Source organism: Equus przewalskii, chromosome 6 (assembly GCF_037783145.1).
Source record: "Equus przewalskii isolate Varuska chromosome 6, EquPr2, whole genome shotgun sequence".
Taxonomy (NCBI): Eukaryota; Metazoa; Chordata; class Mammalia; order Perissodactyla; family Equidae; genus Equus; species Equus przewalskii.
Genome location: NC_091836.1, coordinates 77,896,492 through 77,909,551, shown reverse-complemented (window position 1 = coordinate 77,909,551; position 13,060 = coordinate 77,896,492). Strand labels below are relative to the sequence as shown.

General features: G+C 40.7%; 1 protein-coding gene and 1 long non-coding RNA gene across 9 annotated transcripts in view; one reads left to right on the top strand and one right to left on the bottom strand.

Moving 5' to 3' along the window:
• LOC103547183 (uncharacterized) overlaps positions 1-2,882 on the bottom strand; it is a 61,962-nt gene extending 59,080 nt beyond the window's left edge. For all 3 annotated transcript variants that reach the window (XR_011541192.1, XR_011541190.1, XR_011541191.1), the window contains exons 1-2: positions 2,569-2,882; positions 838-1,019 (exon numbers count right to left, since the gene is read on the bottom strand). This is a non-coding gene — a long non-coding RNA (uncharacterized lncRNA). The remainder of the gene's footprint in view (positions 1-837; positions 1,020-2,568) is intronic.
• RIC3 (RIC3 acetylcholine receptor chaperone) overlaps positions 2,604-13,060 on the top strand; it is a 50,580-nt gene continuing 40,123 nt past the window's right edge. For 2 of the 6 annotated variants that reach the window (XM_070624281.1, XM_070624280.1), the window contains exon 1: positions 2,858-3,075. In XM_070624281.1, coding sequence (XP_070480382.1) covers positions 2,952-3,075 — 124 coding nt within the window. In that variant the 5' untranslated portion in view covers positions 2,858-2,951. Of the gene's footprint in view, positions 3,076-13,060 lie in introns of all 6 variants that reach the window. The other 4 variants (XM_070624279.1, XM_070624282.1, XM_070624283.1 and 1 more) reach the window with 4 other exon arrangements.

The following is a 13,060-nucleotide window of genomic DNA, read 5'->3' as shown; positions in this document are numbered from 1 at the left end:
GACTGTTGTGAAGGCAATGAGCCTGGGGCTATGAACTCTAGGAACACAAGAGAGAGCTACTAGGGAGCAATTTACAAGTTCCGTGACAGTGGGACTGCAGGTGAGAGACAAGAGGTTTGTTCTGAGTGTAGAACAATGTAAAATAGAATGGGATCAAGCAGTTACTAATAAGAGCTGGTATTTATTCAGGAAGATTTGTATCATCATCAATTTATTTATGTATGTAACAAGCACTTAGAAGTGTGCCTATGAGTGCCTGTTGCTGCTCCTACAGCTACTCTAAAAACAAACCAACCAACAAAAAAACTACAGCTCCTTAGAAGAGCATGCCATTTGGCTGCTCATCATACCCACTGTTCCTGTCACCTTCCAACCCTCCAATAACTCCTTCTTCATTTAAGATGTTAACACCTGGGACTTTATCTTCTTCTCCATCTCACTTCCATCTTCACACTTGGGAACTTCAAAACAATGGTGTAACCTAGGCTTCCACTGGGGCCTCTTATCACTTTACATGAGTGCTCTTGCTAATGTCATCTTCTCCCAGACTTCATTTACTATTGATTGGCCAATCACTTCCATATTTGTTTCCAGCCCAAACATCTTTTCTGAGCTTCAAATCCATATATCAAACTGGATAGCTCTACATGGATATTTCAAGGAATCTCAAACTCAACTAGTCAAAATCTGAACTCATCATGTTTCTCACAAACCTGATTCTTTTGTTCTCAAAATCTTGTTATATGGAATCAATGTCTAACCAGTCACCCAAGCCAGAATTTAGGGGATCATCCCAGATTCCTCTGCACTTCTTAGAAGCTATGTCCCATTACTTACCACCTCCTGAAGCTGCACTTGTTTTCCATGAGTCCAGAGCTTCTCTGGTTCCAGAGAGTAAAAGTAATAGTTAAGAGGGCAAGTCTTGGAGTAAGCATGCCTGGATTCAAAGTATAGCTTCCAATTAATACTGTGTAGTTGTTGGCAAGTTACTTAAGCTTTCTGTTCCTTGGTATTCTCACCTGTAAAATGGGTATGTAACAATATTGCTTACTTCATAAAGTTGCTAGGAGAGCCAATTGCTATGCAAATACTTGGAACATAGTACGTACTCAAAAACTTTTAAAAGATGTGGATGATATCAAGGATGATGATGCCTGAGTGATGCCAGTAGGGGTAACCACCTGGCTGCAATAATTGAGGGATTAGATTTGGATGATATCAACTGCTAAGTCTTAACCAGACTTTCAACCAATCCTTCTTCATTCAGCCCCATTCCACATCTCTGGCTTTAAAGGTATTCAGTGCCTCCAATTCCTAAGACTTTATAGGTTCTGGGGGGAAATTAGTTTGCATCTTAGAGGTGTTCCCTCTGTAGGCACTTCACTTTTTATGCTCTATACCTGCACTGTCTAACATGGTAGCCACTAGTCATATGTGGCTATTAAGCCATTGAAGTGTGACTGACTAGTGCTACACGTGTTGAAATGATAATATCTTGGGTATACGGGGTTAAATAAAATATATTATTAAATTAATTTCACCTGTTTATTTTCAATTTTTAAATGTGGCTACTAGAAAAGTTAACTACACATGTGACTGGCAGTATCTTTCTATTGGATAATGTTTCATCTTACAAAATTTTGACACTTCTTGTCTGCTGTCATGTTTTCTCCCATTCTCTTTAGTCTTGTAGTTGATACACTTTATCTCTTTATTTTCTTTTTGTGAGGTGTCTGGGGAAAGCAAAAATAAATGGGTGTGTTCCATCTGCCATGTTTAACTGGAAGTCATATCTGAGCTTGTCACAATCTGGCTCCTGCTCCAACAGTCTTATCACTTCATGTCCTGGCACCAACCCTATAGTCCAGCTAAAATGAATTACTAATAGTTTTGGGAACACATCAGGAAGCTTCAAGCTTTCACGTCTTTTCTTTCTTTGCGTCCTTTTCCCGGAATACCCTAACTCCTCCCATGCATCTGCCTAGTAACTTACCCACCCTTCAAAAACTGAAATTTCACCCACTCTCAGGAGCTTTTCCTGACTCCTCCTCCTCCCAGTTCAGCTGATTACTCCGGAGTCCAGAATATTTCCTGCATTTCTTGTTTAGATACCTATCTGCCCCACAAGGGAACCCACCTTATTCATCAGACCTTTTAGTGCCATTTCAGGCTTTGATACGTAGTAAGAACCAAAAGAATGTTTATTAAGTAAATGAATAAAGACAGTAACGAAGAACTGTGGCGATACAGAAGAAGGAGAGGCTGACTGAAAAAGTTTCATGAGGGTAGTATTTTTTCAGCTGTTCTGCAGAGAAGTTTTTAACAGGTGGAGATGGCGTTAGGAATTTTCCAGGCAGAGGGAACAAGAGAAGGTTCCCTGAAAGCAAGGAATATGCTGGGGCAATGGCTAAACGATCCAGTTTAAACGCAGCATTGGTAAGACCAGATCATGCAGGGCCTTAAGGTCATAGAAAGGAGTCTGATCATTGTTCTGAGCACAAAGAAGACTTTTTGAAAGGGTTTAAGCTGGGGAAAGAGATGATTAGACCTGCGTTTTAGCATTATTACCTTTGGCTGCGAGGGGCATGGGTAGAAGCTGGAAGACTGAGTTCACTGCGGTCCGGAGGAAACGGATGATGCGGCCTGGGGCGGGTGGGGAGCGGGTGGGCTGTGTCGGCGGTAGAACGCACAAGTGGTGGTGGGGCGGGCGGGAGACCGAGGGGTTTCCAGTTTGCACACACAGGAGGGCGGCGGGGTACCACTCACAGCGCCGGGTGACCTCGCGGGAGCCGCGGTCAGCCCCCCACCGCCGAGCCGGAGGCGCACGCACCCAGCGCACTTGTCCCTCGCGCGTCGCCGTCGGCGCAGCCCGCGGTTCGGTCGCAGGAGGCCGCCGGCGCTGCGGTTCCGGTTCCGGTGGGCGTCGGCACCTGTGGCGAGGGCGAGCGGCCATGGCGTACTCGACGGTGCAGAGGGTGGCCCTGGCCTCGGGGCTCGTCCTGGCTGTGTCGCTGCTGCTGCCCAAAGCCTTCCTGTCCCGGGGAAAGCGGCAGGAGCCGCCGCCGGCGCCCGAAGGTAAGCGCAGGCCTGCGCCCCCTCGGCCCCCGGCGCGGGCTCGGGCGCGGAGAGCGCTGCGCGGGGAGGGGCGGCCCCGGGTCTCCGTCCCCACCTAGACATCCACGAAACGCGGACTGGCCGGCGTTTGGGAGGCGCCAAGCACCACGGTTCCCTTGGCATCAGTGGGGAGCGGCCCAACTCCACCGGGCGCCGGGTCCCTCCTGACCTCCTGCCGCAGGAAGGGCCATTAATGCATGCATACATGCCTGAGCATCCTCTAGGTGACATCTCACACACCCTTCCCCCGTCCCCTCACTTGCTTAACTCAACCTGTCACCATCTGGTCAGGTGTTTTGAGTCAAGAGGGCTCCCACTTGGATTCCCTCTGTAGGGTTTCCGTGTGCTTTCTGTCGTGCTTTGTGTGAAATAAAGTCAGTTCCAGTTGGTGGTGTTAACCTTAATTCGTTGTGTACTTTCAATTTGGTGTTGGGCTCTCACTGCTTCAGCCTCTTTTTGTGCCTTTTAAAATATAACTTGCAGATTTTAATAATCCAGATTTCAACTACTGAGATGAACAAATCACTACATACCTCTTAAACAGTTATTTATCTGTCAGTCTTTTGTTATTGGCATGATGATGTGGTGTTTAAAAATCCACCCTGTTGGTTGCATTCTGGGGTTTTACATAATGATTGAGTATGAAGGCATGCATACCAAAGTCTGGGAGACGGAACTAGAACAATTCTCTACAGGTCATGAAGTTCTATTGGCAGCTTTCTCCTTTAAGTTATCTCTGTAACATCCTTGAGACATGTTTTTACAGTCTCCAAACATTTCCGCTAGTGTTCAATCTGTTGATTCATGGACTGCTCCTTTTGCACTGATATCAACCTTCCTCTAGTTTGTGCACACTGCCTGTAGTTCCACCCTCTTGCACATCATAGATTATAAATACTACAGGTGCAAAGCACCAAGCTCTAGGAGTGGAGGGCAGATTGAATCTAGAATTCTGTTTGTGGAATTTGCTTGATAATCCTTATGCTTGTAAAACTACCTACGTGGAAGAGACTTCTAAAAAATCTTTACATGTTCTTGTTTTTTTCTTTCTTTCTTATTGCAAAACCCCAAAGGTTTTACTCACTTTGTCTAATGATACTGTCTGCCTTGAAGAAGGGTAAGTTCATGATAATCTTCAGCAGTAAGATTCTTCTAGAGCAGTATTTTACTGAATTGAATTCCCATTATGCTGAATTGTCTTGAATAAGTTCTAATGAATGAGTGGCAGACACTCCTCTGAAGGTTGTGGAGTATAGAGTGGAGATTAGACTTGGTTCTTTCCCTTGAGAACTCAAGTGCCGGTGTTTAATGTTCTCATCTTACAATCTTTGCGCTCTCTGTTCTCATTATTCCTGAGGTCCTCTTCCCTCAGCTTCCTTCTCATCATTCAAGTTTCAGCTCAAATGTAGCCCCCTCAGAGAAACTTCACTGATGACCCTAGCTAAAATAACTCTTTCCACTTCCATCATTCCTTATTCCATCATGTTGTTTTGTTTTCTCTATTGCAGGCATTGCTATATGATACAAAATTTTCTTATTTGTTTACTCATTTATTTTTTGTCTCCACCTTCTACAACCTAAGCTCCATGAGGGCAGGAACTTTGTCTGTCTTGTTTACCACTATTTCTTCAGCAGCCGGCATGTAATAGGCAGTCAATGATACTTTTAAAGGAATAATTTAGCATTATGAAGCTACTGATACTGTGAATTCTTTTTTTACATTAGTTACCAAAGTAGTGTAATCTAGGCAAGAACTTACCTTGAAAGAAATATTCCAGTAACTGAAATTTGCCAACTAAAATCCCTGCCCTGGTACATTGACATTTTAAAAACAGTGACTCCTAACCATTTTTAGGTTACGTATCCCTTTGAGAATCTGATGAAAGTATGCATTTTCTCCCTAGAGAAATGCACATACTGTTTATACATACATTCAGAATTTGAGTATCAATTCAGAGAATTCACAGAACCCAGAAAACCCCTGCTTTGAAGAAAGGGACTGCCCCGATTATTTGAAAATTCTTAAAATTTGTGTCATTGTCTTCCATTTCTGCCCATTGGGGAACACAGTCCCTTTTCCATATGACAGCCATTAAGGTAGTCTTTTAGCAAATATTTATGATGTACCCTTTAATATAGTATACACACAGTGTACAGATACTGTGGTTCCAAGAAAAAATTGGCCAAATCTCTGCCTTGAAGAACCCACAGTTTGGTAGAGAAAAACAGGTATCAGACAAGTGCACAAAAGCATCAGTTGCAGGTACTCAGGTCTTTGCAGGTGGAGAGGGGGAGACACACAGTCAAATGGTCAGTTTTATTGGGGGCTCAAGAAAGGTGTCATAGAGGAGGAGAGTCTGTGTGTGTGTGTAACAGCTTTCTTGAGATATAATTCACATACTGTACCGTTCACCCATTGAAAGTGTACATTCATTCGTTTTTAGTATATTTACAGAATTGTGCAGCCAACACCACAGTCAATTTTAGAACATTTCATCATCCCCCTGCCGCCCAAAACTCCACACTCTTTAACCATCACCCTTCAACCCCCTCCCTTCAGCCCTAGACAACCAGCAATGTACATTCTGTTTCTATGGATTTGCCTGTCTGGACATTTCACATAAATGGACTCATACAATATGTGATTTTTTTGTGACTGGCTTCTTTCACTTAGCATAATATTTTCAAGGTTCATCCATGTTGTAGCAAGTATCAGTACTTCATTACTTTTTATGGCTGAATAATATTCCACTGTAAAGGTGTACCTTATTTATATATTCATTAGTTGATGGATATTTGGGTTGTTTCTATTTTTTTGTTATTATGAATAATGCTACTATTAACATTTGTGTACAAATGTTTGTGTGGATGTATATTTTCATTTCTCTTGGGCGTATACATTTGGGAAATGTGAGCATTTTAGTATGGCTGGAACTAAGAATAGACTTTCTGGGTCATATGATTGCTCTGTCTAACCATTTGAGGAATTACTAGACTGTTTTCCAGAGCAGCTGCACCATTTCACATTCCCACTAGCAATGTATGAGGGTTTTAGTTTCTATACATCTTGCCAACACTTGTTATTTTCTGTCTTTTTAGTTATAGCCATCCCAGTGGGTGTGAAGTGGTATCTTACTGAGGTTTTATTTGCATTTCTTTGGTGACTGTGACATTGAGCATCTTTTCATGTGTTTGTTGGCTATTTGTATATCTTCTTTGAAGAAATGTTTATTCAGATCCTTTGCCCATTTTTAAATTGGGTTACTTGTCTTTATTATTGAGTCATAAGAGTTCTTTACATATTTTAGATACAAGTCCATTATCAGATATATGATTTGCAAATATTTTCTCTCATTCATTGGGTTGTTTTCACTTTCTTGATGGTGTCCTTTTAAGAAGAAAAGTTTTTAATATCGATGAAGTCCAATTTATCTATTTTTTCTTTTGTTGCTTTTGCTTTTGGTGTCATATCTTAAAAAGTCATTGCCAAATCCAAGGTCTTGAAGATTTACACCTGTGTTTTCAAGCTTTATAGTATTTCCTCTTAAATTTAAGTCTTTGATCCATTTTGAGTTAATTTTTGTATATGGTGTGAGGTAGAAGTCCAACTTCATGTGAATATACAGTTTTCTGGCACCATTTGTTGGAAAGACTGTCCTTTTTACATTAGATTGTTTTGACACCCTTGCTGAAATTCACTTGCCTATAAATGTGAAAGTTTATTTCTGACCTCTCAATTCTGTCCCATCCATATAGATATAGATAGAGACTGAGAGAGAGATGGAGAGAGAGGTGTCACATATACCTATCTTTATGCCAGTTCCACACTGTCTTGATTACCCTAGGTTCGTTGTAACTTTTGAGATTGTGAAGTGTAGGTCTTCCAACTTTGTTCTTTTTCCAGATTGATTTCTAAGTCCTACGACCCAGCATTTCTGTATAAATTTTAGGATCAGCTTGTCAAAGTGTGCAAAAAAAAGCCAGCTGAGATGTTGAAAGATGATGTTGAATCTGTAGATCAATTTCGGGACTATTACCATCCTAACAGTTTTAGTCTTATCAGTCTATGAAAACAGTATTTCTTTTTGTCTAAGTCTTTAATTTCTTTCAAAGAAGTTTGTAGTTTTCAGGGTACAAGTCTTATTTTGTTAAATATATTCTTAAGTATCTTATTCTTTTTTGATACTCTTGTAAATTAAATTATTTTGTTAATGTTATTTTCAGATTGTTCATTACTAGTGTATAGAAATACTATTAATTTTTGTGTATTGATATTGTATCCTGCAGCCTTGGTGAATTATTAGCTCTAGTACATGATCATGTTGTCTACAAATAGATATAGTTTTACTTCTTTCTTTCCAATCTGCGTGTCTTTTATTTCTTTTTCTTGCCTAACTGCCTAGGCTAGAATCTCCAGTACAATGTTGAATAGAAGTAGTGAGAATGAACATCCTTGTCCTGTTCCTGATCTTAGGAAGAAAGCCTTCATACCGTTAAGTGTGATATTACCTGTGGATTTTTTGTAGATGCCCTTTATCAGACTGAGGAAGTTCTCTTCTATTCCTAGTTTGTCGAGTTGTTTTTATTATGAAAGGATGTTGAATTTTGTCAAATGCTGCTTCTGTGTCTGTTGAGATGATGGTGCGGGTTTTGTCCTTCAGTCTATTGATGTGATGTATTACATAATTGATTTTTTGACATTAAACCAACTTTGCATTCCTTGGCCAAAGTGAAGAGGTAACTCTTAATCTGTGTTTATCAGCCAGATTGAAGAGAGCATTCTAGGCAGAGGGAACACAGAGGAAAAAGAAAAAACAACCTAGAGCCTTGAAATAGCCTTAGAGTTGTAGGAGATGAGACCAGAGAAGTTGGCAGGAGCCAAAATGTGAAGATTTTTCCCTGCCGTACCTGAGGAGTTTGGATATTATTCTAAAGGCAGAGGAGGCCGTCGTGAGTTTGTAAGTAGAAGAGAAACATCCAGTCTGGTTTTAGAAAGGACACCCTGGCAGCAGTGTAGAGGCTGCACTGTGAGGATTTCGTCAGGGAGAAGATTGTTGCAGTAGTCCAGTTGAGACATCCTGAGCATCATTAAACCAGTGTTGTTGGGTTTATCAGTTAGGATGCTCATGACAAGTGACAGAATATTCAGCTTGAACTGTCTTAAGACAAAAAGGGAATTTATTGTGTTGTCTAAATTAAAAGACCCTGTGTTAGAACTGGCTTCCAGTGTGGTTTGATGCAAAGACTCAATCTCGTCAGGGCTCCAGTTCTGATTTCCTGTGTACTTTTCACTTCTGGGTTTCTTCTCAAGTTGCCTTTGTCTTCTGCCTGCTCTTTTGGGGTAGCAACAATGGTTGCAACAGTTCCACACATCGCCTCCTCACATTCCATTGTCCAGAGAAAGAGAGAGTGTGTCTTGTTTTAAACCTTCCTTCACTGCCACCTTACTCTTATTTCTTCCCTCCCTTTCTTAGTAGTTCCGGCTAACGTATCCACCCATCTTAAGGGCTTGAATTTTTGCAGTGCTGTGGGTGGAAAGAATATACTGCTTAACCACTCTGGAATTGAGAGTGATTGTCAATTAGAGGTCCTGAGGAAGAAGGACTGAATGGAGCGGGGGAGGCTGTCAACATTAGGTAGGAGGGAAGAAAACAATTTTAAGAGACATTTTTAAATAGAAGTGGAAGGTGAGGGAAAAGGAGGCGTCTTGAATTACTCTCAGGTTATTCGTTTAGGTGAATAGATTGATAGGTGATAACCCTTGACCAAAATAGGAATGGGAAAAAGTAGATTAAAGGGAAAGGTGGTAAATTGAAGAATTTGAAGACTAGAATCATGTCCCCTTCTTCAGTCTTTTTTCCTACGTTGACATCTCTAGCTCCCTCATCTGTTCCTCGTACGACATAGTTGCAAGTGTCTCAACACAGCCTCTTAGAAGGCAAACAACAGCAAGTGTAGCTGGTTAGCTTATGGAAGAGCAGCCTATTGCCTCCCCCCACCCTCCTTTTTAAAATTCTTTCCTTCTCTTAATGCATCCTGGGGATTGGTTTAGGTTTTTGGCCTTTTACTTGCTGACCTTGCTGTATGTTAGAATCCTAAGCTTCCTTTTTTTTTTTTCTTTTTTAATAGGAGCTACTCGTCTAGGTTTTGTTCATTTTGTACTATTAACTTGATGTTTTGGTCAAATATAGGACTTTATAGTCTTCCCTGTTGCGTTTTATCTGTTTTAATTTGGTTCAAACTTCTAGCCTCTTGAAATTTTTTCAGAGCATTCATTGTTCCATTCAGTGTATTTGTTTACCATCTCTCTCTTGATTTTTAAAAAACTTTCTTGTTAAAGACATTTTCAAACATAAGCAAAAGTAGAGAGAGTGGTAAAGTGAATCCACATCACTCTGCTTCGACAGCCATCATCTTTGTCATGGATATCCCCACCTGCTTTCCTCCCCATACCCTCGACTATTTTGAAGCAAATGCCAGACACTGGATCATCTCATCTTTAAGTACTTTAGTATACATCTCTAAAAAAATAAAGATTCTTCTTAAAACATAGCCACAATACCATTATCACACCTAAAACCACAATAATTCCTTAATGTCATTAAATATCCAGTTGTCGTTCAAATTTCTCCCACTGCCTCATAATTTTTTTTTCTCACAATTTCACCCTTGGCTGTAATCAGCATGTCTTCTTGATAGATCATTCAAATTATTTTTTTTATAATGTATTAGTTATTTGAAACTGCTCTTAGGGTCGTACCTATTCACTGAAACCTTTTGTGTAGAGTTATTCAACCAGGTGGTCATTTGATTGCTTTACTCCATCTAATTCTGTCCATCTTAGGCAGTGGTCTGCCTGCTTCCTCCCTTCCCCCTTTCAGTCTATTCTCAATGCAGCAGTCATACTGATTCTGCTAAAGCTTAAGTCTCTCCCCTCCACAAAGCCCTCCAGTGGATTCCTGGCTCCCTCAGGTGAAAAGACAAAGGCTGTACATGACCTAATAGGCCCTGCTTAATCCTCTTCCCCATTTCCTTCCATTTTTCCCTCTTTCTCCCTTTGCTTTGACCACACTGGCCTCCTTGCTGTTCCTTGAACATGCCACACATGCTCCCACTTCAGGGCCTTTGCATTTGCTGTTTCCTCTGCCTGCAGTGCTCTTTCTTGGATATCCACGTACCTTTCTTTCTTCTTCTTTATGTCTTCGCTCAAATGACGTTTCCTGAATCTTCTCTGGACACTCCAGCTAAAATCTTTACTTCCCCCAAACATATCCTATCCCCTTTGCCTGCTTTAATTTTTCTCCTTAGTATTTGTCATTATCTTATCTCTTTTCCCACTTGGAAAGGGGGCTCCATGAGGGAAGGGATTTTTGTTTTGTTCACTGCTGTATCTCTAGCTTTAGACCAGGCATACATAGAGTAGACAATAAGTATTTATTAATGAAGGAAAGAATGGGTGAATTGAGTGAACTAATGAATGCTGGCTCATAGGTATCATGGTTTCTTCTATTAGCATTTGTTAAGCCATTACCTTATTATTATTATTATTTATGGTTACATAAATTATTCTGCATCCATGTGATAGACTATTATGAATATAGTAAATTCATGAAGAGTTTTAAATGATATGGGAAAATTATATAAGTGAAAAGTAAAGATATATTCACTATATATATTCACTGGAAAGAAATAGGCCAAAATTTTAACAATGGTTATTTCTGGATCATGGAATTATGGGTGGTTGTTATTCTTTACACTTTTCTGCACTTTCTCAATTTTCCATAGGTATGCATTTCTTTTATAATCAGAAAAAAAAAAACTTTCTTCCTTCCCACATCCACTCCATCAAAAAAATGGAAGAATCCTTTTTAGAACCTAACCTAAGAGCTACAACGTGTTCACTTCTCTATAGTTGAAAAGTCCACCATCCACCTTCTACTTCTGGCAGACTGGAGCAATAGTTATCTATCTCCATTCTTTCAAGATTTCTTTTCTTATCAACATAATTTCTTAAATTTTGCTTTTATTCAGTGATCTTATTTGCAAGTTTTTCCATTCCTCTTGGTAGAAGTTATTTAGTGAATAGACGTGAACTTACCCTCCTCACCCATCTGGGACTTTTATTTATTTTCTCAGAATTGTTAGTTCTCTTCCATTTAGCCCAAAATTTATTCCCTTTGATACAGAATATGGAAGAAAAACAGCAGTTGAGGAGTTCTGCTTTCTCAGCATTACATTTTATCATCAGGCATTACATTTAGAGCCTTTTTGCTCTAAAGATACTCCTTTTGCTTTTGCTAGCAAGCACACTATGATTTTCTAAATCTTAATTATTTTAGACCTTGGCTTCCTTGTGTGGTTCTTCCAAGTCTTGCTGTTCATTCATGCTGATTGCTTCTGTGTCTTTCTGTTCATCTTTTGTCTGCTCTTTTAGAAGAGCTACCTGTGCATCTCCTTTTTTGCCTCTGCCTTTCCTACCTGCTTGAGAATTTTTGAAATGCCCAAGCAGAAATGCGTATTAAGAGCTCTCCTTTTAGAGAGGGTCTCATGCCATGGAACTGTGTCTCTCTGTTTTCAGAACTTCTTAATTCTGCCTTCTGAGAGCCTGTGCCGTACAACCTCTGCTTTGTTGCCACAAATACAAAGTTGGGATGGTCTCTCTCTCCTATGATTCTCCTTTCATTTCACCGACCAGTTTCTTCTTCAGCCAGAGTAGCAGTTCCCCTACTCACATTAGGTACCCGTGGACTGTGAACGTGTCAGCACACCAGCTCAGGAATTTGTCAGTTGTTCCAGTGTTAGCTGACTGAGACGTTGAACAGGTGCCAGAGCAGTTGAAGCCCTCCAAGAAGCCAGTATGCTGCTTCTATGCTAGAGCTCGCTTCAGGAGAGTCCTACACACCACCTCCATTTGGCCGGCCCTGTGTGCTCCTATAATGACATCTGGCATCTCTCCTGCTGACCCTACCTGTCCATGTTTTCCAGTGAACATCTCACTGTGAATGCCCATAAATAGGGTTTCTCACCAGCCCCTCCCAGGTAGCCCTGTTCTTCTGGAATAGCTGAGACTTTTGTCACCATGTTCTCCTCAAGTGAGGCCTACCCACTGAGGCCGGAGGTGTGAAAATAAACACACACGTATATGTGTGTATACATATATAACACACATATACATACGTACCTACTTCTCTGTTATCTTAAATTAGCTCTTTGTGTGTTGGTATGTAAGTATCTGAGGACAAATGTATTATTTTGTTCTCTTACCTTTTCTTTTCTCCCAGTGAAATATCAGGTATCTACTCTGGAAGAGTGTGCAAAGATGAGAGGAGACAATTTGAGAGACTGTGAATGCATGTAAATTAGATACTTTTTCAAGTTCAGAAACTTATAGGTGAGTGGGTATGGAGCAGAGTGGTGGTGTGGAGCACCTTGATTAGTCAACCTGACTGCCGTTTTCTCTTCTCAAAACTGTGGAATTGAAAACACTCAGGATAATGAAGTAAAAAACTGTTTTTAGCCCTGAGAGTGACTGGGCTGGGTCTTGAGATTCCAGTAAGGCCTATAGGCACAGTATAAATCATCGAGATCAGTTCAACAAAGTGTACAGCATGCAGGACCCAGGGCATGCCCTGTAGGATACCCAACCATACAGCAAACACTAGACTTTTATTCAATAAGTTCTTGATTTGTCCTCTAGCCACAGAGCACCAGGAATACACTTGTAGTTGAATAAGTTGGATTTATTACTTCTTGTAGCAAGGGAGAATACACACCGTGGGGCAGCAGGTGGCATCTCAGTAAGAGTGTGTTAGAAAAATTTTTTTTTTTGAGGAAGATTAGCCCTGAGCTAACTGCTGCCAATCCTCCTCTTTTTCCTGAGGAAGCCTGGCCCTGAGCTAACATCCATGCCCATCTTCCTCTACTTTATATGTGGGACACCTACCAC